The sequence below is a fragment of the Thamnophis sirtalis genome, unplaced genomic scaffold (genome assembly GCF_051295495.1).
Source record: "Thamnophis sirtalis isolate CommonGarterSnake01/CBP01778 unplaced genomic scaffold, rThaSir2_p1.2 scaffold_5, whole genome shotgun sequence".
NCBI classification, from domain to species: Eukaryota; Metazoa; Chordata; class Lepidosauria; order Squamata; family Natricidae; genus Thamnophis; species Thamnophis sirtalis.
In genome coordinates this window covers 70,289,984-70,317,945 of record NW_028261385.1, presented here as the reverse complement: position 1 = coordinate 70,317,945, position 27,962 = coordinate 70,289,984, and the positions used below count along the sequence as shown (strand labels likewise).

Sequence of the window (27,962 nt, the reverse complement as noted above, 5' to 3'; positions counted from 1 at the left end):
TAGCCCTCGGGAGCCGGCCAATAAAATTACGTCTCTCGGCTGCGTTCTCTTGTCAGATTTCCTGGCAGGAAGGCGGGATCTTCTTCATTGAAGCCAATAGCAGCCGCTCTGCCGCTGGAGGTAACTTGAGGAGCTTCAACAAACCTCTTCGCCGGATGTGAGGAGCCGATTTGCTTCCGGGTGAGGGGAGAAGCATGGAAGATGAGTTCGCAGAGAGGGAACGTATCCCGGACGCGAGCTCAACGGCACCAGAACGCTCAAGGCTTCAGGAATGACAAGTACGACTCCAGCGCCCAACGCAAGGTTTGAGGCCGGGTTTCAGAAGTCCCCCCCCCTTCTTTTCGATCTCAGAGCAGATCTCTTCATGAGTCGATCAAATCTTCTTGGTCCCGACTAGTTTTTTTAAAAATTTAGATGCGCAAACCCCAAACTCAGGGGTGGGCAGCTTGTGGCAACTTTATGACCTGTGGACTTCAACTCCCAGAATTCCTGCGCCGGGTTGTCCACAGGGCATAAAGTTATCATAGTTGCCCACCCCTGCCAAACTAGTTGAAACTGTAAGGAGGTTTCCCCTCTCTAGGAGCGCGGCCTGCAAAAGAACTTGGAGATTCAGCACTTTTTGAAAATAATTAGGAGGTTTTCGTGTAGTTATTTAAGAATGAGAATGTGTGTGCCCTGAGCAGCTGCTAGAAATCTTTGATAGCACCTGGTCATTTTCTGTTTTAGAGCACGCACATACCTTCATTAAGATGGTCAGGCTAAATGGGTAAGGCTGAGAAAGCAGCGTTTTTTTAATATACTTTAAATACTCCTTACTTTAACCACCACTTACAGAAATATGCTAGAGTTAAAGAAAGATGCTGCATTAAGCTTAAAGATAGAAGTTAGGTGTGGTTGGTAGAATGGTCACCCTTTCTAATGTATAGTATGCAGAAAATGGGAGGAAGTTGTTTCACTTAAAAATCGAATTATGCACTTACTTAAGCCACTAATTGGCCACCCTTTAGAAAGGAATCAAAGCATACTAAATAAGTACACATCAACAAAATAACCACCTTTGCAAAATCACAATTGTAAAGTCTATGTTTTTGTTTAACAAATCAGAGCAACTTCCTATAATGATAAAGGGGTGAAAATAATGTCAGATTCAATCTGGATTAGTCAGATTTAAGCAGTATTAAACTCAAAAGTGCACTAATAATTTAACCCCTGGTACATTTGAAAGGACATAGGTTCAGTGGATATAATCTGGATCTGATCCAATATAAACTCATAATGGGAGAATGGTACAAATACAATAAATATCAAATTAAAATTGAATGACCTGTAGAAGCCTGGAACAGTAAGAAAGTTTATATTAGGAAGAATATCATGTAAAAAAGTTCTCCTCAAATCCTAGAGATGTTTTGGGGATGGTAGAAGAATGCTTTCAAGAAAGCCCCTGACTCTGATCAGGAGGCTTATTTGCTAATTTTAAGGGCCTAAAATTTCAGGCATAAAATGTTACTTTTCTAAGTAATGAATAACATTTGTGGGGGGGGGGGGACACAAATATGACTATAGAATCTGTACAAATGTAAACCATTAAACTTTGCAATAGCTAAGTTCATTTGCAAGTGATAGATATTTTCAAATTAAATTTCTCAAAACTAATGACTGCCATGCTTTTTGGAGTATAAGACACTAACTCCCCCCCCCCTAAAAGTGGGTGAAAATTGTGGTGCATCTTATACACTGAATGTTGTTGAAGCCCCACCCATCTCCCACCCTTTGGGCATTTTCGGTCTCCACGTGTTACCTTTTCGGCCTCCACACGCACCATTTTAGATATGTTCAAGGCTGCAGGGATCGTCACAGCACATCGCTGCCAATCACCGCCACCTGGAACCGGCTGAAAATGCAACGCATGGATGCCAAAAATGGGGCATGTGGAGGCCAAAATCACAACACGTGGATGCAATTTGTAATTTGTAATTTTAATAGATTTGTATGCCGCCCAATCCCGAAGGACTCCGGGCGGCTTACGTAAAAGCAGTTTAAAAATATTTTAAAAAGATTTAAAAATACAAGACAAGACTTAAAAACAAAACACAACACGCACTCAGTTTTAATGGGGGCTGAAGTTCAATCACTATCAACAGCTCTAGGCCTGCCGGAACAGCCAGGCCTTAACAGACTTACAGAAGGCCAAGAGAGTGGGGAGGGTCCGGATCTCAGGGGGTAGATCATTCCAAAGGGCCGGGGCAGCAACAGAGAAGGCTGCCCCAGCCCTTTGGAACCGCCAGACGGCACTGCGTAGCCAACGGTACCCGGAGAAGGCCCGCCCTGTGTGATCTTATTGGGCGCTGGGAGGTATATTGCAGGAGGCGGTCACGGAGATATCCAGGTCCTAGGCCATGTAGGGCTTTAAAGGTGATGCCAAAAGCACGATGTGCGGAGGCAGCAATCAGCAGCGATGTGCGGAGGCGATCCCAGCAGCCTGGAACAGCTGATTGGCGGTATTTCGGGAGGCCGATTCAACCGCCAATCATCTGCTTGTGCTGAATCAGGCAGCGATAACATGCTAAGGTTGACCAGATGGTTTGCTGTTTGTTGCAAGGACTTGAGCCAGATGAATACCGATAGATGCTGGTAGGCAGAGATAGATTTTTTTTTCTTGTTTTGCTCCCCCCAAAAGGTAGGTGTATCTTATAGTCCGGAGCGTCTTATACTCCGAAAAATATGGTACTTACTGTATATTTCTTTCTAGCATCTAATTCTAGGCAGTTATTAGTTTAATAGGAAAAGATAAATATTTTTAGTTTATGTATTAGGCCTGAGAAATATAACTTCCCTATCATTGACAGTCATGTGAATTAATGCAATTCTTAGACACACTGAATTTTAATCAGAAATAAGGAGGCTGGAGTGTCAATCTTTTTTTTTTAAGTCTTACTGGTTTTCAGTAGAAATGGAAGAATAAAAAATGACCAGAAAATAGCAGGTAGCAGCATTTGGATGACCTTATTTGGGCAGAGAAATCAGAACTGGTTCTTACTTGTATAAGAGACGATAAGAAATAGTGGGCTCTTGGTTAGAGTAGGACATAGAAAGAGTATCCTAGAAAAAAAGGCAAATTGCTTCTTTTGCAAGGCAGTTCTGCCAGGAGTTGGGCTCTGTTTTAGAGTATCATTATCTGTTGTAGGATAAGAGGCTGAAAATGTATTGTGAGATTAGATTAGATAGTGAAGTCACCTTCAATATGTTACAAAGAAGTATGGCTGTGAACCCAGCCTTTGTATTTGTTAACAAGCATCCTGACAATATATACATCGCTGTTAAAGGAAACAAACTGGATTCAGGAGAATTAGAATATAGGTGCCATAAAGCACATATATATATGCATGTGCATTCTATATCAGTATATGAACATGTACCATTGCTTTTGTTCCAACTAGAAATAAAGTTTGTTTGCTTGCTTTCCCATCCTGCTGTCCTTGGCAGAGGACTTTTTAAAGCCTAATTGGATTGGTCTGTTCTGTATTTAGAATGAAAATGGTTAACTGAGGTAGATGAATGAGGGCGTGCATAACTAGGATGTGTACAACTGCTATATATTCCCTTACAATATTGTGCAATATAACTGTAGCTATTAGATGAAATTTGGCTTTCTTGTTACAAATTAACTGCTTTTTCCATCAGGGCAAACACCAGCCTATTACCAAATTCTGCTTTCCATTTCCTATAGACTAGATGCCTATAGGAAGTCTGAAAACAAGTTATGAATTCATGCTGCTGATCCATAATAACTAGAATACACCACATGCTTTTCATTTTGAAAGCAGTAAATATTGTTTCTGTAAACTTTGGTGAGTCAGTCCAATCATTTTTAAAGCTGCTGTATTTTATGGTAGGCAGTTTCAATTATGTAATGTCAGAAGTACTATATGTGTTTATCTGTCCTACATCTGACATCTTCATCATTCATCTTCCCTAGATTATTCTAAAGTCAGCTATTTATACTGTAATAGCAAAAATTGTGTTATTGTATCTTCATTTTGCATAATTTATAAAGCTGTATCACATTCTGAAAATGATAGAGGAATATAGGTGTTACGTTATTGATGCCCACTTTTATGTAATTTGCTGATCTTGAATGTATGTCCATTAAAAGATATTCTGTCCCTTTTTCCAAAAATGCTTTATTTGAGCAAGAATGTAGTAGCCAATAATAATGTGGGATTTTTCTGTTTATTATTCATTGTCCATTACTGCATACAGATGGCATGATCGCTGCACTTTAGAGAAACAAATATTTGTGCACTAGAAACAATAGCCCAGTTTGGTCATACTCCTAAACAGTATTAATACTGGAAGAGCCAGTTTTAGCTTTGTGTTTAACAAGTAACAAAGGTGGAGTGTCATAACCTATGGCAAATAAAATAAGTATTTTAATTACAGAACAAATATATAGCTAAGCACAATTCAAAAATAGCTGTACGCTAATGTATAAATAATTCCTTATTCACCTTTATTGCATTGGATTTTCAGTCCTTAAAAAAAACAAATGATTTGTGCACTGGAAACATTTAAAGGAAATGCTTGTGTTGTTGTTTTTACTTTGTATAATTAAAGAAAGACAGTGAAACCCATCTATAAATCTCAAAGAAAATACAGTCACTGATACGGAACAAATATTTTAAAAGATAAAGAGAAGAATCATTGTGAAATATACTTTATCTGCCACAGTTGGCCTATTTAAATTTCAGTTTCCTCCTATGAGTCAGTGATATGGCACAACTATGCCCTGCTTCTAATGCTTGCTTTTAAATTTTCTGTTCTTGCATCTTTCTAATAATACAATTCACATATTTTTTCCTCATGTATTTGCAGTGGGTTATTTTCCTGTGACAAATAGTTGTAACTAATAGTTCAAGAAGTGTATGGCTTAGCAAGAATTATGGCTATATTTTAAAAAGTCCTGACCATCTGTTGTTCAAAACTGGTGTGTACTAAATGATAGTGTTAGAAAAACAAACTGATGTGTGATTATCTAAGTCCTTAATTAGTCTGTTTCTACACATGTTGCATATTTTAGTGGTTAAACCATTTCAACTCAGTCCAAATTCATATCACTTTTACTTTTAAGGTCTACTGTACAGGGAACAGAGCAGGAGAATAAGATATTAATTTGATACTATGGATGCATTGTGTGTAGAAATAATTTTCATCTCTGCTTAGTGTTTCCAGACTAAACTAGATCAGACCAAACTGGTAATAATACAAATAATGACTTAAACTATAGTATACATACCGTATTTTCACCCATATAACCCGCCCACGCAAATAACCCGCCCACGTGAATAACCTGCAGATTTTCAAGATCGTGTAAAATGTTTCCCGTATACCCCGCCCACTTATATAACCCGCAACGAGTAAGCCGTCGGCAAACATTACATTAGCGCTATTCCATCGGACCTACCCATTAAAACCAATCGGAGGAGAAAGCCTGGGCGAGCTGGGGAGGGGTTGGAGGAACTCAACTCAAGGGAGAGATCTTGAAATTCAATAGAAAAAAAAATGCTTGGGTTTCGGGACGCCTTCGTGAAAACCCCACCCCTGGCTATGGGCGAAGTGACCAGGAAGAAGCAGGAGGTGAGAGGAAGCCCGGATTCTGCAGCCCCTCGCCTTCTCTGGGCTAGGAAGTCCGGCAGGAAGGGAAGGGGAGGAGGCGGCGGCGCGGCTGTGGCTCCGTTTTCACACACACACACACACCCCTCCCTTCTTCTGCTTTGCTCTGTGAAAGGGCTTCACTGCCGAAGCATTTTGGTTTTAAAAAAAAAAACACCGTCCCTTTCTCTCTCCAGTTAACAGGGCCAACCCAAGTGGTGCATTTTATCTGGGAGATGCCACGCAACGAGGAAATCTCCTTTTGGGGGGGGGGGTGAGACGCTGACAGAAAAAGGGCAAGCAGTGGCCGTGTGAGGCGGCCTTGAGAGCTCCAAACGACCTACCGTACTGGCTGGCGAGGTTAGTTCTCTAAAGGCCGTTGAAAGCTCCGGGGAAACCCCTTTTTCCGCCCTCGGAGCCCCCGGTGCTTCCTCAACCCCCCCACACTTTTTCCTCTTTGGTTCACCCCACCCCCGCCCTCAAGGGCCCGGGACTCTGGGAAAGTGTGCAGCTGGGGGGGAGAGAGCGTCTACCGTTCCTCACGGGAGGCACTTCGAGCCCCACCGTATCTGAGAGGCTCTTAGTCGTCGTGTGGGAGAGGAGAGAAAGGTTAAAATGTTTTTGAAACATAAAAAGAATCCTTTGTGGGCAAACTTAAAGCTGCTGGGCTGCACGGGCTTGCTGTAAATTGAGGGCATGTTTTGCCTTTATTTATTTTGCCGCCTCCCCTTCCCTTCCTCGGAGGGGAACGCTCGGACCAAAAGGGACCCCCGCCTCGTTAAAGCCGCATCCGACGCTTCACCTACAAACGATCCCGATTCTCCCGCGTCCTTCCTTCCTTCCCTCCCTTCAATGTACCGTACTCTTCCTATAAAGAGAAGGGAAGCGTGAACAAACTCCGGGCAGGAGATGGGCTCGCGTAGAGGTACCAGAAGTTTAACCGTTTCACCTAAGCCACAGCTCGTCCTCTCTTGGGACAGCCTTCCGCCGACATTAAAACGATGCGTGAACTTGCGAACAACTGTGGCAGGCACGGAAGGGAGGGAGGGAGCGACAAAAGAAGCGAGAAACGGATATTTTCTCCCTCTCGTGAAGGGGGGAGGATCTGGTGCTTTCCGGCTCGGGCTCCTTTTCTCCCTTTTCCTGCTTGGGTTTCGGGACGCCTTCGTGAAAACCCCACCCCTGGCTATGGGCGAAGCGACCAGGAAGAAGGAGGAGGTGGGAGGAAGCCCGGATTCTGCAGCCCCTCGCCTTCTCTGGGCTTGGAAGTCCGGCAGGAAGGGAAGGGGAGCAGGCGGCGGCGCGGCCGTGGCTCCATTTTCACACACACACACACACCCCTCCCTTCTTCTGCTTTGCTCTGTGAAAGGGCTTCACTGCTGAAGCATTTTGGTTTACAAAAAAAAACACCGTCCCTTTCTCTCTCCAGTTAACAGGGCCAACCCAAGTGGTGCATTTTATCTGGGAGACGACACACACACACACACACACACACACACGTGCGGCAGGAGGAGCGGCGTCCTCCGCGCTCTCGGCTGCCACAAACGCCACGCAACGAGGGAATCTCCTTTTGGGGGGGGGGCAAAGCAGGGCAGTTTCTCGCCGTTCTGCGAAGCTGGGAAAGGATGCGGGAGTTTCCTTCTTCTTCCTGCCCCCCTCCGTCTCCCCGCTGCCACCTTTCAGTCTCCCCAGCCTCGTCCGGGAGAAGCGGCTTGGTGGCGTCTTCCTTTCGTACCCCGGTGCGCCTCCCTCGCCACCGCAAGTCGCCTTTTGCCCCCCCCCCCCAAATAATAATACTAAATAAGCAGGTGCGCCGCTTGGGCTGGCTTGGCTTCTCGGTTAGATAAGACCAGCCGGTGCCCCCCCTTTTTTTTGCCGGTTTATTTCGTCGTCATCCGCCAACCCCAGAAATCCGTGCAGTTCGAAAGCTGAGCGAGGCGAACGACCCCGGTGAGGGTAGCAGTAGCGTCTGAAGAAGAAGCCTCCCCTTCGCAAAGGCTCTTCGGCTTCAGGCAGCCAGCGGCTTCCCCGGGCTGCCTCGATGGGCACTGGCGAAGGGGCGAGAGAACTGCAGGCGGCTCGCTTCCCCCCGCTGTAATCTTGGGTTTGCGCGGGTGCCAAAGCTGCGTGGACGGCTTGCAAGCTGGCCGAGGTACGCCCGCAAAGGACCCGTCTCTGCCAAGCACCAGATCCCTCCCCCCTTCGCCAGAAGGGAGCAAAAAAAGAAGCCAGAAACGGCGAAGGGGGGAGGGATCTGGTGCTTCCTCCGCTCCTTTGTTATTTTTTTGCTCCCTTCTGGCAGGCGAGAGAGCATCTACCGTTCCTCACGGGAGGCACCGCCGTATCTGAGAGGCTCTTCGCCAGAAGGGAGCAAAAAAAATAACAACGGATTTCTCCCTCTCGTTATTTCTGGCTTCTTTTTTTGCTCCCTTCTGGCGAAGGGGGGAGGGATCTGGTGCTTGGCAGAGACGGGTCCTTTGCGGGCGTACCTCGGCCAGCTTGCAAGCCGTCCACGCAGCTTTGGCACCCGCGCAAACCCAAGATTACAGCGGGGGGAAGCGAGCCGCCTGCAGTTCTCTCGCCCCTTCGCCAGTGCCCATCGAGGCAGCCCGGGGAAGCCGCTGGCTGCCTGAAGCCGAAGAGCCTTTGCGAAGGGGAGGCTTCTTCTTCAGACGCTACTGCTACCCTCACCGGGGTCGTTCGCCTCGCTCAGCTTTCGAACTGCACGGATTTCTGGGGTTGGCGGATGACGACGAAATAAACCGGCAAAAAAAAGGGGGGGCACCGGCTGGTCTTATCTAACCGAGAAGCCAAGCCAGCCCAAGCGGCGCACCTGCTTATTTAGTATTATTATTTGGGTGGGGGGGGGCAAAAGGCGACTTGCGGTGGCGAGGGAGGCGCACCGGGGTACGAAAGGAAGACGCCACCAAGCCGCTTCTCCCGGACGAGGCTGGGGAGACTGAAAGGTGGCAGCGGGGAGACGGAGGGGGGCAGGAAGAAGAAGGAAACTCCCGCATCCTTTCCCAGCTTCGCAGAACGGCGAGAAACTGCCCTGCTTTGCCCCCCCCCCAAAAGGAGATTCCCTCGTTGCGTGGCGTTTGTGGCAGCCGAGAGCGCGGAGGACGCCGCTCCTCCTGCCGCACGTGTGTGTGTGTGTGTGTGTGTGTGTGTGTGTCGTCTCCCAGATAAAATGCACCACTTGGGTTGGCCCTGTTAACTGGAGAGAGAAAGGGACGGTGTTTTTTTTTGTAAACCAAAATGCTTCAGCAGTGAAGCCCTTTCACAGAGCAAAGCAGAAGAAGGGAGGGGTGTGTGTGTGTGTGTGAAAATGGAGCCACGGCCGCGCCGCCGCCTGCTCCCCTTCCCTTCCTGCCGGACTTCCAAGCCCAGAGAAGGCGAGGGGCTGCAGAATCCGGGCTTCCTCCCACCTCCTCCTTCTTCCTGGTCGCTTCGCCCATAGCCAGGGGTGGGGTTTTCACAAAGGCGTCCCGAAACCCAAGCAGGAAAAGGGAGAAAAGGAGCCCGAGCCGGAAAGCACCAGATCCTCCCCCCTTCACGAGAGGGAGAAAATATCCGTTTCTCGCTTCTTTTGTCGCTCCCTCCCTCCCTTCCGTGCCTGCCACAGTTGTTCGCAAGTTCACGCATCGTTTTAATGTCGGCGGAAGGCTGTCCCGAGAGGACGAGCTGTGGCTTAGGTGAAACGGTTAAACTTCTGGTACCTCTACGCGAGCCCATCTCCTGCCCGGAGTTTGTTCACGCTTCCCTTCTCTTTATAGGAAGAGTACGGTACATTGAAGGGAGGGAAGGAAGGAAGGACGCGGGAGAATCGGGATCGTTTGTAGGTGAAGCGTCGGATGCGGCTTTAACGAGGCGGGGGTCCCTTTTGGTCCGAGCGTTCCCCTCCGAGGAAGGGAAGGGGAGGCGGCAAAATAAATAAAGGCAAAACATGCCCTCAATTTACAGCAAGCCCGTGCAGCCCAGCAGCTTTAAGTTTGCCCACAAAGGATTCTTTTTATGTTTCAAAAACATTTTAACCTTTCTCTCCTCTCCCACACGACGACTAAGAGCCTCTCAGATACGGTGGGGCTCGAAGTGCCTCCCGTGAGGAACGGTAGACGCTCTCTCCCCCCCAGCTGCACACTTTCCCAGAGTCCCGGGCCCTTGAGGGCGGGGGTGGGGTGAACCAAAGAGGAAAAAGTGTGGGGGGGTTGAGGAAGCACCGGGGGCTCCGAGGGCGGAAAAAGGGGTTTCCCCGGAGCTTTCAACGGCCTTTAGAGAACTAACCTCGCCAGCCAGTACGGTAGGTCGTTTGGAGCTCTCAAGGCCGCCTCACACGGCCACTGCTTGCCCTTTTTCTGTCAGCGTCTCACCCCCCCCCCCCAAAAGGAGATTTCCTCGTTGCGTGGCATCTCCCAGATAAAATGCACCACTTGGGTTGGCCCTGTTAACTGGAGAGAGAAAGGGACGGTGTTTTTTTTTTTAAAACCAAAATGCTTCGGCAGTGAAGCCCTTTCACAGAGCAAAGCAGAAGAAGGGAGGTGTGTGTGTGTGTGTGTGTGAAAACGGAGCCACAGCCGCGCCGCCGCCTCCTCCCCTTCCCTTCCTGCCGGACTTCCTAGCCCAGAGAAGGCGAGGGGCTGCAGAATCCGGGCTTCCTCTCACCTCCTGCTTCTTCCTGGTCACTTCGCCCATAGCCAGGGATGGGGTTTTCACGAAGGCGTCCCGAAACCCAAGCAGGAAAAGGGAGAAAAGGAGCCCGAGCCGCCGAGCCAGCCCACTGCCGCGAGGAAAGTGGTGGTCCCAAGCTCTCCCTTTACCGGTAGTTAATCTGTGTAAAATATTTTGCGTATACCCCGCCCACTTTTATACCCCGCAGGGGGGCGCTGTGCATGTAAAAAACGCATATAACCCGCGGGTTATATGGGTGAAAATACGGTAATCTAGCATACTGCCTTGAATTCCTGTCTCATGTATCATAACTGGACTTTGGGTGAAACCTGGTATCATATTAGTTGATTTGGTTTCCTAGTGGGTCCTCATTTCCCTTAATTCTACATCCCCGTAGGTCTGCTTTTAAGACATGGTAACAGTCCAGAATATATTTTGGGAATGAATGGGAAATTACTTGGAGAAAGAAATGCTTGCTTCTTCAAATTCCATTGGAGAAATTACGTTTATAAATAGATGCATGACTTGAATATTATCCTTTCTGTCCTACTAAGGAACTAGAGTATGACCACTGTTGGAAGCTCATGTGATAGTCAGATGTTTTGAAAATAGTCTGATGCAGATGTTAACTTCTTACACTATTTTTGACTTTTGGAAAAAAATAAGAATTTGGCTTGTGGCTTCATAGAGAATCATCATTTCTGATATAGATTTTTTTCCTTTTGGAGTATCAGTCAAATCATGGCATCTCCTTTGCATATGTGTCTGCCTGAGATCTTCCTTCATAGCCTGTTTTATTTGTACTCTTCTCTTATGTACATATACGCCCAGACAGGGATAAGCACACATATAGACAAAGTGTTATTTTTCAAAGGGCAACATAAAGATGTCGTAATTAATGGAACAACCTTAATCCTTTTGTCAGGGTGAATATAGGTGAGTGATTGAGGAGAGGCTAGAAAAGCAAAGGAAGAGAGCAGATATCAGCACTCTTAAACAGATCCATTGACTGCATATCTTGCAACCAGTAGCGCCGCCTAAGTCCGGGGTGTCAAACTCAAGGCCTGTGGGCCAGATCAGACCCACCAGGTGCTTAAATTTGACTCGAGGAGCCGCCCTGGAAACAGCAAAGGACCAGCCTGCAGTTCTTCTGCCAGCGAAAATGAAACTTGGGAGGACCGCGCACAGTCTCCCCAGGCTCCGTTTATGATGGCAGAAGGCTGCAGGAGGCCCTTGTGGCAGAAAACGGAGACTGCATGAGTGACATCGAGCTGGCCATGCCCCCCTCCCCCCCAAAAAATCAAACACAACCCTGATGCAGCCCTCAATGAAATCGAGTTTGACACCTCTGGCCTAAGTGATTAGAGATTTGAGAAAAAGTTTTTTTGATCCTTCAAGCAGATTCATCTTAAATGAATCCTCTGTAAATGAAGGTTCAAAAGCTGGTATTCAAGATACTTTATTGAATCCTGTATATTTCTTGCTTTCTCAATCTTACTGAAGTTTTGTCAGGTATGAAGATACCACATGAAGATACCTCTTGCTCCTTGCTTCGAATTTTTGGGAGGGCGGGGAGATGGGGGAAGTTGATCTTATTTTGTATTGAGTGTGATAGAAAACTTTAAAGAGAAAACTGGTAGTTCAGGATTTAACTGTGGGGTCTTTAGTGCTCTCTGAGCTTGGTTGTTTCCTTGCAGACATTTCATTACAAACTAGGGAACATCAGTATGAGTGCTGATGTTGCCAAGCTCAAAGAGCATTAAGGATCCAATCCCACAGATAACTCTAAAATTGGAGGATATACAGCTTTTACAGCAACTCTCTTATCCATCTTCTTATTCTTTTTATTTGTAAACTATATGAAATGTTTCAAGGTCAAAAAGAGTAATAATGGCTGGTCCAGTTTATTTAAAAAACAAAAAACAAAATCACCAGGACTTTTTTTTACCTCAGATGGAAAAATCTGTATTATCTTACTCTGATCTTTACAATGTCTTGTACTATTGTGCATGGTATATTATTGGAGCATTATGTATCACTATTTATCTTTGCTTGTATTGATAGTATGACATTAATATATGTATATTTTCATCAAATTTCTTAACTTTTAAAATTTGAGAAATCAGTAAATTTATCCTGTAGCTTCTGCCATTAGAGTGGAAATAGTTATCATTCTTCATCCCTGTGAACATTAAAATCTGGCCATTTTAAAAAGGAAAATAGACACAGTAATGGGAGAATGAAATTAATACATGTAGTATTGATTCATTTGAGTGTGAAAATCAAGTGTTTATGTGTAAAACCAATTGAGTACCTGATCATAATTGAGTCCAAAATTTCCATTGCTAAGATAGTTGTTAAGTGAGTCACACCTAATTTTACAACCTTTGCTATGACTGTTAATCAAATCATTGCAGTTAAGTGAGTCATGGTTATTAAGTGAATCTGGCTTCCTCCATTGACTTTGCTTGTGAGAAGCCAGCTGGGAAGGTTGCAAATGGTGATCCCATGATTCTGGGACTCTGGGACAGTGCAATTGTCATAAATAAGTGCTAGTTGCCAAGCACCTGAATTTTGATCATATGATTATGGGGATACTGCAATGGTCATAAGCGTGAAAAGTTTTCATAAGTCATTTTTTTTCAGTACTGCTGTAACTTCAAACAGTCACTAAATGAATGGTTGTGTAAGTCAACAACTAGTGGCAAAGCTAGCTTCCAGATACAGGTAAAACAAACCTGGATTAGGAAGTAAATGTCAAACAGGAAACGAGTCATAGCTAATGCAACATCAGCTTTTATTGTCTCACATGGCATTGCCTGGAAAGCTTATAAATAGCAGCCATGAAAATCTACAGTATGAGTCATGGTTTTGTTTTATAATTGCCATATTTCTTGTTTTGTTGCAATTAAATAATGCACTTTGGCCTTTCTATAGATTCTGGTTTGACAAGTTGCATGATTGACATTTAAATAGCTGTTGGAAAAAGTATGCAATCGGTTTAGAACTGCATACATTGGGCATGCCTTTTTGCATTCCATATATTCAGATATTACAGGCTTGACTATTTAGCAAGAAACATTTCCTTTTTCAGTTGTGATCTTATAGTCCACTAGCTGGATATCCATGCTTCACTACAAAACTGTAAGGAGCCCAGGCCTCTCCTGAGTGAAGAAGTGGAACTGAGGTAACGGAATATGAGGCAACTGGCAGTTGGAACAGAGTTCTTTTCAGGTGGGGAGGGGGCTGGTGTCATCATTTTAATACAGTTTGCTACAATTTGACCCAGTATATTTAAATATTTTTGTGCCATCTTTTCATTTATTTATTTTTTTCTGAAATAGGAATATTATTTTTAAATAATTTGTTAATATTATTAGCAACATTGTTCCCTAAATATTTAAAACATTTATAGTTTTAATTTATTGGATGCCTCATTCTGCCCTTTAATAAGTGGGTAGAAACCCTTAACTGAGTCTTCTGAAATTAACCAGTAAACCTGATGATTCTATAGATTTTTCCAACTCCAAATATCATAGAATCGTTCACAGATTTGATTCAATAATTTAATAAATTTGTATAGCTACCTTTGTTCAGGATGATGTAGATCACGGGTGTCAAACTCGCGGCGTCACGTTGCCGTCATATGACATATCACAATGTTTTGAATAATTTTGCTGTTTTTGATTTATAAATCATCCTTAATTGCCTAGGGTACCCATCAAATTGATGTAGGTTGTTATCATTCAAAGTTTACTGGCTTGCCCCCCCCCCCAAAAAAGGATTAAACTGTGAATACTTAGGATGCATTTGAAATAATATGGGAAGCTGTCAGGGTTTAATTTATTTCAGTATTGTCAACTCTAAGAGACAAAGGCTTGAAGCACTTAAGTGGCCCCCTGCCATTTACGTCTGCAGTTCACATTTTGGATAAAAGTGTTGTACGCATATTCATTACCTTAATTATACTATAATACATGTGAGAAAAATTCTATGCATTTCTTAATTTTGTCATCTGTTTCTCTTACCACAATTGTCTTGAATAAGATGTTGGGTTTGGACTTAGTTGAAATTCTTAACTGACTGATAAATTCACATGATGCCACTCTGATAAATGGGAATTATTTTTATGAAGGATGACCAAAATCATGCAATAATAAGGCAAATACACTATGTTTTGTAACAGATGTCCTTGAGTCTGGCAACCCTCGGGTCATGTTTGAAATTCATCCACTAGGGGGCCGTGAAATTACAACCAGGCTGCAAAAATGGACGGCGAGTGCACGTGTACATGTATCCTCACTTGCAGGAGCAAGCAGGCAGTACGTACATGTGCACTCCATTTGTGTGAATGGCAGATGTGCGGGTCTGCTGCTCACACAAATGGAGCTGCATGCACTTGCCTGCTGCTCATGCAGAACAACCTCCTCTTCTCCCTCGCCCCACTCCACCACACTGCAAAGCTGAAAATGTTGGGGAATTCCATGCTACATAGCTTCCTCCTTGGAAGTGCTATAGAGATTTTAATCCACTTACTCTTGATTATACACAGATCAAATATTAAAAACCATAAACTTGAGTCCTGTTATTCTCTAGTAATAATTAAAATACCCCACTACCAATCAGATTGGAAACAAAATTTAATTGTTAGCCTCTAGAGCAGTGTTTCTCAACCTTGGCAACTTTAAGTCCTGGGGACTTCAACTCCCAGAATTCCCCAGCCAGATTCTGGGAATTGAAGTCCCCAGGACTTAAAGTTGCCAACGTTGAGAAATACTGCTCTAGAGGCTTGTAAAAAAAAAAGGCACATTTTAACCACTTTTCAAAAGGTGACTAAAGTGGTTTATGCATTTTATAATGCAGGATACTTAACTTATGAATGCAAATCAAGCTGATATTATGCAGTTTAACCCTACAACCTACTTAGAGTTATAAGAACAGCCATTATCTGTACCCCTTCCCTGACTTGGATTGTGAGCCGCCCTGAGTCCCCTTCGGGGGGGAAAAGGGCGGCATATAAATGCAATAAATTCAATTCAATTCATTACCAATATTCTTGAGAATGTTGCCATTTATGAACATATCCTGTTTGTGAAACAAAGGTCACAATCGTGGAAAGTTGTTATGTGTCACAAGGTAATAGCTGGTGCATATATATAGAAAACATGGTCTTGCAATTAAAACTATTCTGGCTATACACACAGCGTCAGTCTGTACCCTATGAGGATGTAACAACTACACAGAATAATAAAAATTATCTCTACAATAGATAGCTTTGGACTTTACTCTATAAAGCTCAATAAATTGAAATCAGCATCTTGAATTGAACTTAGAAACTTATAGGAAGTCAGGGCAGCACCCTCAAAATAGTTGAATTATCCTGTAGCTACGGTATCAGCAGGTGGACTGATGCATTTTGTACCAATTGCATTTTTGAATTAGTCTTCCAGGGCCAACTGGAAGAGAGTTTACTGCAATAATACAAGGCTTGAAGTACATCTGACTGTGTTTACATTTCTATGTATAAGCACATCTTACCTGGCAGTGCTAGCAGAAACGTATGCATACATACATAGACAAATGAGGAGAAATTTCAAAGCCTTCCACAGGACATGGCTGCTTTTATGATATCAAATAGATTTTTTTTGCTATTCTTCTACACTTTGCAAAGCATGTGTTTCGAATGCTTTGCACAGCCATAGCTTTTGGTTCATAATAACAGATACGCAGATGAAACAAATGTGTTGATTTGGAATTCAGACCACAAATGTTCAAATGTCACTTCTGGTTTTTTAGCAGTTCACCTGTTATTCACTGACTTTTTGCACGTATAAAGCTATTGAGTGTTATTATCAATAGATATAGAGATAGCTAACAGTGGGACTGTTAAAGCATTTTTATCTGCTTTGCTTGCCTAAAAGACTCATGTTGCATATCCTTATGGAACATATCTCCTATTCATTCTGAGGAGTTTCATAATTTCTTTCTTCACTCAGTTCAGTCTCTTCTAATTCAGACTTACGCAGTTCAGGAACTCATTGCTCTCGCTGTCTCTTCATAATAGAGGACAGTCCACCATAGGCTCTTAGATGTAGATGGAATTTAGGAACTTAAGATTTTGTTTCCTTCCTTCCTCCCTCCTGCCTGGACAAACTTGTCCTGTAGTTTTCTTAGAATAATTTCACAAGTGGCTTGCCATTGCTTTCTTTCGAGGGCTCAGTCAGAGGGACCCTACTGGTTTCGTGCCTAAGATGGCGCTAGAATTCACTGTCTCCTGGTTTCTTCACCACTACACCAGACTGGCTCTTTGGGTTTTTCTGTGATCACGCTGTTTCCTAAATAAACTTCAACTTTAGTTTTCTTTTCTGTAAGCATCGGAGCAGAAGTTATATTCCTAACTACATTGTTAAACAATTATTTTTGCCACATAAAGCTGTTTGTTACCCAGCAATAAGCTATTGGGCCCAGAGCAGAGAAAAATTTAAAGATTATGAAAAAAGAGGTAGGGTTTTTTGTTTCAGTTCACAAGTGCTTACCTGTCTGCAAGAAGGACAGATCGATAAGGCAGGATGGGCAGTCTCTAAGGAGAGCGGACACTTGAGATGCTGAACAACAGGATGCCCTCTTCAGTTCTGCTGTTTAATTTCCCCCTTTTTTCTTAAGATGATAATGATTGTGTCTGCTTCCCAGAGCTATGTATGTGAGATGGCAGATATATAAATGTAACAAATGTAATAAAGTAAGCATATACCTTGAATCCAAGTTAATATCCTTTGCATTTGTTCTGTGCTTTTTGTATCAACAAGATGTGAAAAGTATTGCTCCTATGCCTTTTCTCTTTCGCTCTCAAAACAAGGAGTGGAGTAGAATAAATCCTACTTTAGGCTTGAGTAAATGTCTGCCAACAAATTACCAATAGGATTACCAATGTATTCAGCAATTTATATAATTTAATAGTTAATGTAAGGATTTTTTTTTGTCACTTCTGCCACTGCCTTCACTTTTTTCTTAAATTAAAGCAGGAAGGGATATTCATTAAGACACACATTTCTCTTCAGGTAATCTGTGGGAACTATGTGGAAGGTAGGGACAAGGTAATGTATTTTTCTATACTCCTGTCTTTCTTTTCATTGCTTTCTTCATGTTTAAATGGAAGAGAGTTGGCTGATGTCTTACAGAAAGCTTTTGAAATTAGCCCAAGGACTGCATTAAATTAAGCTGAATGCTCTTGATGGCTCAACAACTACTCATTGCCCTTCCCTGGTATAAATCCAAATGATGATCTGGTATCTTCGTGGAAAAAAATAAGAGTAACTTATTTAGAGCCAAGAAAAAAGGGGGAGTGCTCTGAGGTGGCTTCTTCAGCCATACTGACTAGGCGTGCTGGGAATTACAGTTCCAAGAATCTGAAGGGCACCAGATTAGGTAGTTTTTTATTATGTGATGCACAGTCACGCACACAATGATTAGGTGGGTTGGATTTATTAGTACTAATGACTCTTAGTGTCTGAAAAAGGGGTACTCTCTTGGATAATATGATTTTATCATTTGCATACAGCATTAGATTTGTGTATGCTTGATTGCTCACAAAAATCATAAGAGGAATTTTTAAACACAAACAACCCCACACTTTAATTTTCCATTGAAGAAAATGTGTATTTCTGTATCTAAAAGCTTCAATCCTCAGAAGATTCTTAATTGCTATAAGTTTTAATAATTCAGAAGTAGTATTGATCGTAGAGATGACACTTGGACTCCAAGGTGGGCAAAAGCTCTGGCTTTCTTTGGAGACAACATGGTATCAGTCGAACTCTAACGTCATATCTAAATCAGCAGGTTAAGTTCAAATATTACTTTTTTATTGCAAGTTCATGATCACCAGAAATACCAACATTGTCTTCAGGAGCCAGAAGTGGAAAATTTAAAGAAAAAAAAAATCTTTTGAACAACTATGGTAAAAGGGGGGAAATTAAAGAAAAATCCTAAAGAAAAGAATTTTTGATATAGATTCACAAGTTTAATTAGATAGTACTATAAAAAACTCATTTTAGGACAATAGGAAGAGTGTTGTTCTGCGTGGCTTGTTCCACTTGAAATAGTTTAGGTAATCAAAGGCAGCTTGATGATTTATGATTTCTTGAAATAGTGTCGTAGTAAACATATTGCTATTTGAATAAATACATTGTTAGTTACTAACAAATTCAGCATCTATAAATTTAAAATTACCTGTTAATCTTGACTGAAGATTATTTTGGGCAAAGAAAGCTTACACTTTTGTATAAACCTCTTGATTTTAAAATTAGAATAGCTGCCAAGTTCTGAATTGTACAAATCTCTTTTTTTACAGTGGAATTGGGCTTTATTATAAAAAGGTAACGCACCGAATAAGCTAATGGTCATTACAGTTCTATATACCATACAAAAAATTAGACCTAATATTGTGTTTTTAAGGCAAATGTGAATGTTCAAGCTTTTTGAAAAGTAAACTCCCATTCCATATGACCTCCTTTAAATTCAATCTGAGGGTATTTTCAGAAATGGACTATAAAATGGCATAAGATAAGCATGTATGTTTAAACTCAGAAAACTGACTTAAAAAATTCTGATTCAGAAGTACCAAATCCTTTGACTATAATCTACAGATTAACTTCAGATATATCTAGTAACTAGCTGGATACCTGTGCTCCGCTATGAAACTATGTGATTGGGCTTGATAAATCGACACTTACGGCTTGAAAATTAATGAGTAGTTAAGATTGGCTTCTCCTCTCCCCTTCTCTCCCTCAGGCTTGCCTCACAGAAGCCTCTCTTCTTTAATCCTCCTTCTCTCCTAAGGCTGGCCCCATTGATCCTCCTATCTCCTCCTCTCCCTCAGGCTTGCCTCATTGATCCTTTCCTATCTCTTCTCTCCCTCAGGCTTGCCCCACAGAAGCCTCTCCTCTCCTACCCCCTTCTCTCCCTCAGGCTGGCCCCATTGATCCTCTTCTATCCCCCTTCTCTCCCTCAGGCTTGCCCCACAGATGCCTCTCCTATCTTATCCCCTTCTATCCCTCAGTCTAACTCCTTAGCATCAGAGCGTTTTTCAGGTGGGGAGGAGGAGTAGAATGTCTAAACTCCCAGCCCGCAGGCCGGATGAGTCACATGCTGGCCATGCCCATGCCCACGCCCAAATGGCAATTGGAAAAGAGTTCTTCTGATGGTCATTTCAAAAAATCTTTTCTTAGTGAGCACTTAGAAGCCAAGAGGAACATACATGCCAAATTTCAAGTTTGTAGGCTTTACAGTTCTGGAGATTTCGTAATGATTCGTGAATGGTATTTCGCTTTTATATATATAGTTTATTACATCTAGGCTTGCTTTTGGATGAAACCATATAAAAGGGTGGGGGGAACCTCAGTTTCAGAATAACTTTATTTTATTAACGGTCTCATGAAACTGAATTTGTTTCTTATCATGTTGGCCTAAAGATGATAAAGTCAAATAATAAATTAATTCTTGCTCTAAAATCTTACTAGGTAGCTTTCTCAAAACTATCCAGAAAATCAAAACTCTGAATTTAAACATGATTCCTCGTGCCTGTCCTTTGCATGAGTTAATGCATAATAAGAAGGCTCCACAGGAATGATAGGCTGCTGATATGCTGTAACAAAAATTATGGGGTAGGAAATACATGTTTTGTTGTTTATGTCTAGCAGTAGAAAACTTACTAAGTATTTTAAAAAAAACAACCAAACTAAAATTGAATTGTTACTGATTTGAAGGATGAGTGTCTATCATTAAATTTGATTTTTCAACTTTTTCTCATAGAAAATCAATGCAAAATACCATGAAGGGCTCTGTCAACACTGTAAGGAGGTCCTGGAATGGCGGGTAAAATTCAACAAGTATAAACCATTAACACAGGCTAAGAAATGGTGAGTAAAATGTTATTGTAATATATTAGAAGCCATATGGCCAGTCCAGGAGGTATAGAAACTTTTAATCAGTTGTGGCCTAAGAGAAGGTAGATCAGACTGTGTAGAGCCCACACACCCCTTTTTAAGGGAGAAAAAATACTTTAAGAGTCAACTATACTAGAAATATGCATTGTTATGTACTTTTGAACAAGGTGCACCAGGGAAAGATTACCATAAAACTAAAAATTACTAAAAATTACTAAAAATTGTAATTAAGCCAGAGCCATACAAGATTTCCTTAACCTAAAGTAGGTAAATAGTTTAAGTATGAAAATGCCTCTTTAACTTCCTCAAGCCTACAGTTTATCAATAAGTAACAGTGATTCTTCCAGTTTTTAGGGGCAGTTGAGAAGCAACCTCAGGAGACTATGATTTTAACCACAAAAACAGTGGGAGGTGATCAGTCCTTTCTATGATAACAAAGAAAGCAATTTTTTGCAGCTTAAAGGATAGTTTTTCTGTGCCCTCTGTTTGTTCTAAGATTTTTAGAGGTGTTTTTTTAATTAAAAAACATCTAGGTTTTGTAACATGCATTTCTGCCAAGTGCATCACTAGGTGATTCATGCAAAGGAATTGTAAATAACCTTTGAGCTTAACTCTGTTTAAAATGTCTTATCAGTATTATTCAAGTCTCTTATTTTCCAGTGGAAGGGAAGTGTTCAAAACAAGCATTGTGTCTTAATTCAATCCTGTACATAGAACAAAGAAGAATATAACTTTAAGAAGCGGCTGCACTTCATTACGGATATTTTTTTTAAATGCTACCAACAAAGTAGTGTGAAAATTACTTAGAGTTGCATTAATGGTTCTTGGCAAGCTAAAAAAGAAATCTTGCAAGACAGGGACTACTTGTATTTGCTACACATGTTCCTCCTGCAACATGCTTGGCAAGGCCTTTAAACAGATTTGCCTCAAATTCTTCTTACTCCTCGCTTCCCTTGAATTCTTTTCAGTCAAAACACAAAATCACTTATGAATAGGATTATCTGCTGGCCAGAAAAATAAAAGCTCTATGATCAGCTCTGGCAGTTTATGAATATGCCTGATATAGTTGTTGCTAAAAAAACCCGTAGAGAGACTGGTTGGCAACTGCTACTAAATATTTAAATCTGTCAGTTTACAGTTTTAGTTTAATAGATACTTCAGAAATTAAGTATTTTCTATCAAATGGTAAATATGGCCAGAGAAATGGACAAAAAGTTTAATGACAGATGCACTAGACTAGAATCTAAAACACATATGTCCTGGTATTGTGAAGTTCACATCTATAATCTAATCCACATTTGGAAGTAATTTCAAAATTCTTTGTTCTTGAGTTCAATTTACTCTGTAAGAGATTACTTTACAATGTATGATGAAATTTATTTAATAAAAAGATTGAATAATGTTTGTACATGTGCATAGATATAAGTTCTTTGAAGGCCTAGCCATTGATTTTGTACATCTCTGTATTTTAAAATTGTTGTCGTTGGTGTTTTTAAAATACTTAGAACTAATGAAGATTAATTGCAGATAGATATTTTTCTTTAAATATATGTTTTATTCATTTTCACATTCCATTTTACAGTCACTTATATACTGGATATTTGCTATAAGAAAAGAAATAAAATAAAATAAAAAAGAAAACACAACTCATCATCATTCACAACCCCACCTGACACTTCCATCCTCCATACACCCCATCTTCCCCCTCCAACTTTCCTTTCCTCCCTCTAACACTCCCCTTCCCTACTTCCCTTTCCCCTCAAACCTTCCTTTCTCCCCTTCCTCCTAGCATTCCCCTTATGCCCTCCTTACATTCCCCTTACTCCTTCCTTACTCCTCCCTCTTCTTTCCCTCTACCTCTCCCCTTGGTGTGTTCCTTTATTCAACTCTTATTTATTAATATTGAACTATAATATGATAAAAAATAAAGAGTAAAAAAATAAAATAAACCAAGGGAAAAAAAATATAAAGAAAGAAAAGAAAAAAGAAAGAACAACCGTATACAAGTGCATTCTTCTTCTTATTGAAACTATATTAGCACCCACCCACCCACCCCCCATAGATCCCCATCCCTAATCCCCCCGACTTCCCAGGGCCCACAGCAGATAGATATTTTTATGCATAGATTGAATGTATGGTTTGTGCTGGCTACTTTAAACATCATGTATATGGTAAAGTATGATCAGGTGCTATCAGTTTTTGCCAACTGTATAAATAGAAATAAATTGCCATACCATCTCAAAGATACATTGGTTTTATTTCCACTTTAAAATTTTAGTAAGTATCTACGCAAACAACATATTTTAAGAACAATTAACAGTTTGTTCAAGAACATTATGAAACTGAGAATTGCTAAGGAATTAGGTATTACAAACTTCATTTTCTTCCCAGAAAATGTATCTTTCCATTACTTGCGTTTCAAAATTTCTAAACATTTTTACAAATAATATCTTTTTTTAAAGTATATACTTGGAAAAATTCTATTTATGATTTCACAGGTTGCTTTGTGTCAAAAGAGCCATATGAAATATTTTAATTCAGCTTTAATTCTTTTTCTCTTAATAGCATAAAATGTCTGCAAAAGACTGTAAAGGATTCTTACCATATTATCTGCAAGTCATGTGCCTGCGAACTAGAGCTGTGTGCTAAGTGTGGAAAGAGGGAAGACATTGTGATTCCGTAAGATTTCCTGTAACTCCATAAAATTATTTAACAATTATATTATGATACCTAATAATTCTGCCTGTCCTATGAGGTCATTAAGAGATGGCCTGCTTAAGATCTTGTCACCAGAGGCGGGGATATTGGGTTAGAGAAGCCAGGACATTTCATCCGTGGGACCTGGCAGCAAGTCATCATGCAAGGTCCTCACTCATGATTCTCACTTAACTATGGAAACAGGGACTGCTGGGATTACTGTTGCTAAGCAATCTGATCACATGACATCACCACATCACTTAGTAATGGAAATTTACAGTTAAGCAAGGACTTTCTGTACTGTGTTATGTGCTGCCAGAGTCATTTGATCTGGGTTTCATACCTTTTTTGTTCAAGCTGAGGAGAGAAACCTCTTGTAAACTGGGTGTGTACTCCTACACATGGGTCTTTCTCTTCTGCTTGGAGTGGAAGTAGAGGCCAGTGCAAATGCAGTGAAAGTTGAGTGTATGATGTCGTTTTGGTTTGAAGTTTATAATCTATGATTTTGGTAAAATACATTTTATACATGCATTCTGTACATACATATCTATATTAAAAAATATGTGGACCAGTCTTGCATCTGAACACATGATTACAGCTGAAAACATGATGGCTTTACAGTATAAGCAAGATGGCAAAATATTGTTTGGATGTTACTGTTTTAAGCAAATATAATAATCAATGGCTGTATGTGGACATACGGTAGTAGGCTTAACATAGAATGCCCTGAGACTTTTACTTCCAGTTTGTGATGTTCAGCATATATGATCTAGCTATGAATATAAAAATATTCCATAAAACTTAAAGCTAAGAATGGTAGTTGATACCAAAGAAGGCAGAATTAATATTCAAAAGAATTCTAAGAGGCTAGGATATTGTACTGAAATTAATAAAAAGAGAGGTATGTAAATTAAAATTTTGTGTTCAGGTTAGGAAAAAAATAGACATAAGTATCAGATTAGGAGATCTTACTTGAGAATAGTATGGTAGAAAAGGAACAGGGTATCTTAATCGACCATAAACACATTGTGAAACAACAGCTACTAAAAGAAGAAAATTAAAGGAAGTTTGATGGGTTACCAAAAGTAACAATTCCATTCCAATCAACATTAGTTCAAATGTGGAATACCCTATCCAGCTCTAGATGACTTAATTTAAGAATAAGTTTAATGAACTGGACTGTGTGTTCAAGAGAAGAGCAAATCGAAAAGTCAGTACCTGAGTACAAAGAGGGGGTTTTTTTATCCCCCAGGCCTGTGACATTTTTCATTTCATGGGGTTCCTTGTCCAGATCTGTCGTAGCTCCCCTTCAGTGTCTCTGTAATTCTTCAAATCATTCGCATTTCTAGTTTGAGATAAATATTGTTAAGTATTGTTTCTGTAAACTGTTAAATAATCAGCAATTTATCATTTAGAAGTTTAAACATTTAAAATAGTATTTAATAATTATATTTTCTCTCCTTTGGTGAGATATACACATATTCACAAAAATATATGGTGTATTTCTACCAATAGCTGACAGCTAAAATTATGGACGGTTTTGCAATGTGGAACACTAAAGAGTTTTAGATTTTGGCAGTGTCATTATAGAAGCAGATCGTATCTCTTGTGTCACTGGTGAAGTGCTGCCTTGTACATGAACACTCTAGGTAGAAAAATGTTATGCTTGTACTGGCATGTCTCCTTAGCCAACCTGAGACATTACTTTGCTCTGTCTGCCCCACCAAGCTCCAGGTTACAGTCTGTCCATTCTTACATTAGATTTGTGCCACGTGGGGGAATACATAAAAGTTCCTTTTCCTTTCCTACCAGTAATAAAGTCTGACAAATATTATTGTCTTTCTTTTTTCATAGAATTCAAACAAATCTGCAGCCTACTGAGCAAAGGCCTTCCCAAAACCATGAAAGACAGAATAATAGAAAAGATGTATTTGAGAAAGATGATGAAACAAATTTAAGTGGCTTGGAAGATGAAGATCTGGATTTACTCACATAGCACATTAAAAACTTAAACTGAAAACTACATGGATCTAAATGATTTCGTCAAAACAAAGCTTTTGGGCATCATTTCATTTCTTCCTAAATGATTTGGTGGACATTTTTGCTGTGTGTGGAGTTCATGGCATCTGGAAACAGTTTTCACAAATCTTATGATTCCATTTTCTTCAAGAACTAAATTTGCTTAAAAGTTCTGTTGTTAGGATAACTTTTTTATTTAATAAGTTAAAAAGCAACAGGTATGGTATCCTATATCTGACTTTAAAGTATTCATTGTTCCTCATTCTTTTCCTGACTCCTGTGCTTTCTTTCACTTACCTTATTCCTTTTGTTTATAAGGCAAGTAACTCCCCACTTCATTTTTTTTCTTCAACAATTGTTGTTTCATCTTTTACCTTTATTTCCGAATGTATAGTACTTCCTCTGCCAAATTATTGTCTTTAAAGAGGTAACAGCATCACAAAATCACTAACGATTTGGGCCAGAGCCCATCATATTAGAGGGAAAGCAGAGCTGGTACATCTCCTTGGCTAAGGGAAAAAGGGCTTCACCATCTTCAGTGGCCACTCATGCTGTTGTTTCTCCTCTTGTTATAAGAAATCATAATCGAACATTGGAGGAGCTTGAGCTGCTGCTTCTTTTTTTGCTGCTTTTATTTTTGCCTCTTCTGCCATTAAATTGTTTCTCCCTCAATCTTACTTTAACACCACGGAGAGTGTAAAGTAAGCATTGTGAGAGCATTTTGTAACACACACACACACACACACTAAAATGCATAATAAAACACATAATAAGCAGAGGCCGGTAAGATCCATTCTGTGAATCCTATACCCAGAACATGAAAGAATCTAGCCCTTTTACTGAAAAACCTTTGCACGGTGCCTAAGTACCAGGAGCCCTCGTGATGCAGTGGTTAGAATGCAGTACCATAGGCAAACTCTGCCTACAGCCTGGATTTCAATCCTAATGGGAATCAAGCTTAACTCAGCCTTTCATCCTTTTAGCCTTCCAGGTAGATAAAATGACACGGATGGTTGGGGACAATATGCTGATATTGTAAACTGCCCAGAGTGTGCTGTAAAGTTCTATGGGGCAGTATATAAGTCTTACATGATAATTGCTTTTGCTAAGATATAGTGGCCATACTGGTAAAGATTAAAAAAACATCAAGACAAGTAACAGAACTTTTCTAAATTGTAATTACTTTCATTTGGGAAAATGAAACCAGTTGTTTTACAAAAAATGTGTTTTGTATCATTCCTATCCTTGCTTTGGAGAAAATTAAAGAAATTATAGTATTATAAGAGCAGTTTGGATTGTATTTGTTGTGGTGAGTTTAAAAGCAGCGATGTTACCTGCTTAACATGTAAATATAATATGTATGATGAGAGTTTTGTGCCTTGCTTGCCCATCACCACAGCAGACAACTGGAAGCTTATATTTTGATATTGCTTATTTATGTATTTGTTCTAGTTTAATAAATGAACATGGCCTTATTGATGATCAGAGTGATTTCCTGAAGCAAAACTATCTTATAGGTACGCAATAATTGCTGCTAATCTCCACTCTGAAAACCTAATTTGACAAAAGTAGGAAATGAATTTTATGCTGGGATATCAAACATTTATATGTTAGTACCAAGATAGGGGGAAAGGCATGATAGTAGTCTTCCCACGAAGAGATTCAGCCATAGGGAAGGGTTTGCTGACAAATGCGCACTCGACAAAAGCGCGCCGACGAAACCGTGGCGAGAAAACCCCGAGTTCTAAATCGCGCTGACGAATGAGCACAGAAGCACGCCAACAACAGTGCGCCGACAAAAGTGCGCCTTCAACAAACAAGTAATAACCGCGAGTTCTAAACCCAACCCTTACCTTAACTGAAATCCCCAAACTTAACCCTTACCTTAACTGAAATCGCGCTTTTGTGGGCGCGGTTTTGTCGGGGCATTGTTGTGGGCGCGTTTATGACATCACTGTTTTCTCTCCACGGTTTTGTCAGCACGCTTTTGTGCGCGCATTTGTCGGGTCACGATAGGGAAGAGGGTGCATATTTATTTTTTACAATATTCAAGGTTAAGACAAGAAATAATGGATGAAAGCTTTATAGAGGATGATCCAAATCTGAACTACGGAGAGATTTTCTAACAGTGAATTATCTAAGATTGAAAGAGCCTACACCCTTATGGAAGTCCCATCACTGGGGGTTTTCAAGAAAAGATTGGGCAGTCATCGTCCAGGATGGTATTTGGATTTCTGCAATCCAAATGCAGAGGATTGGACTAGTCCACCTCCAAAGTACCTTCCAGGTCTAGGATTATTTTGTGATCACTGTTTTTCAGTTGGAGAGTCACTTGGTTGAGTTGGGTGGCTATAGAAAAAAAAGAAAAGAAATTGAATAAATAAAAATTAATAAATTCTACAAATGTCTGAAGGAACATTTTCTTCCCCTGAGAGTTGTGGGGAAAAAGAAGAATTGACAAATGATCACCTTTTTCCATGAGAGCAACACACTCCTCTTCATGGAATGGATCAACATTTGACTCATGCATTTTTATTTCTATTAGATTGTCTCCTTCCAAAGTGAGAAAGAGTGAACATTTCTTAAGTTTTAAAAAAATTATCTTAAGTCCTAATTAGTAAGGCATCATTCCTTATGCAGAGCTGTTCAATAGGGTTATCCATATATCAGAAACTTTTTAAAATTATTGGGACTTCATGAATGAAAAAGGTGAGGGCATGTTAACGAATAGACAACAGTTGCTGTATTCATGTAGGAGCTAAAGTCTCTTTTCTTGCCGAGTCATTCTGAGACATTTACAACCGTACTATTAAAAATGCAGCAACAAAATCAATTGCATTTTACTGCTGTACTATGTCTATTAAGTATTTATATTCCACTCTTGAAATAATTTCCAGTGTAGCTTGGAATTCTTAAAAAAAATACAACCATAAAGCAGCAGCATCCAGCTGGTTCTATACTCCATAGCCAGCACTACAGAGCCAAAGG

The 27,962-nt window shown here is 40.8% G+C and overlaps 1 protein-coding gene across 1 annotated transcript; it reads left to right on the top strand.

The window, feature by feature from the left end:
• Positions 1–27: 27 nt before the first annotated feature.
• CUNH9orf85 (chromosome unknown C9orf85 homolog) lies at positions 28–26,449 on the top strand. Its single transcript, XM_014061703.2, has 4 exons — positions 28–303; positions 20,125–20,231; positions 22,824–22,937; positions 24,810–26,449. Exons 1-4 carry the CDS (start codon positions 202–204, stop codon positions 24,949–24,951), a joined length of 465 nt encoding a protein of 154 aa, XP_013917178.2. The 5' UTR covers positions 28–201; the 3' UTR covers positions 24,952–26,449.
• Positions 26,450–27,962: the final 1,513 nt, after the last annotated feature.

Coding starts and splice junctions, on each gene's coding strand:
- CUNH9orf85 (XM_014061703.2), top strand. CDS start 202: ATGAGTTCGCAGAGAGGGAACGTATCCCGGACGCGAGCTCAACGGCAC. Junction 304..20,124: donor ACTCCAGCGCCCAACGCAAG/GTTTGAGGCCGG, acceptor TTTTTCTCATAG/AAAATCAATGCAAAATACCA. Junction 20,232..22,823: donor TTAACACAGGCTAAGAAATG/GTGAGTAAAATG, acceptor TTCTCTTAATAG/CATAAAATGTCTGCAAAAGA.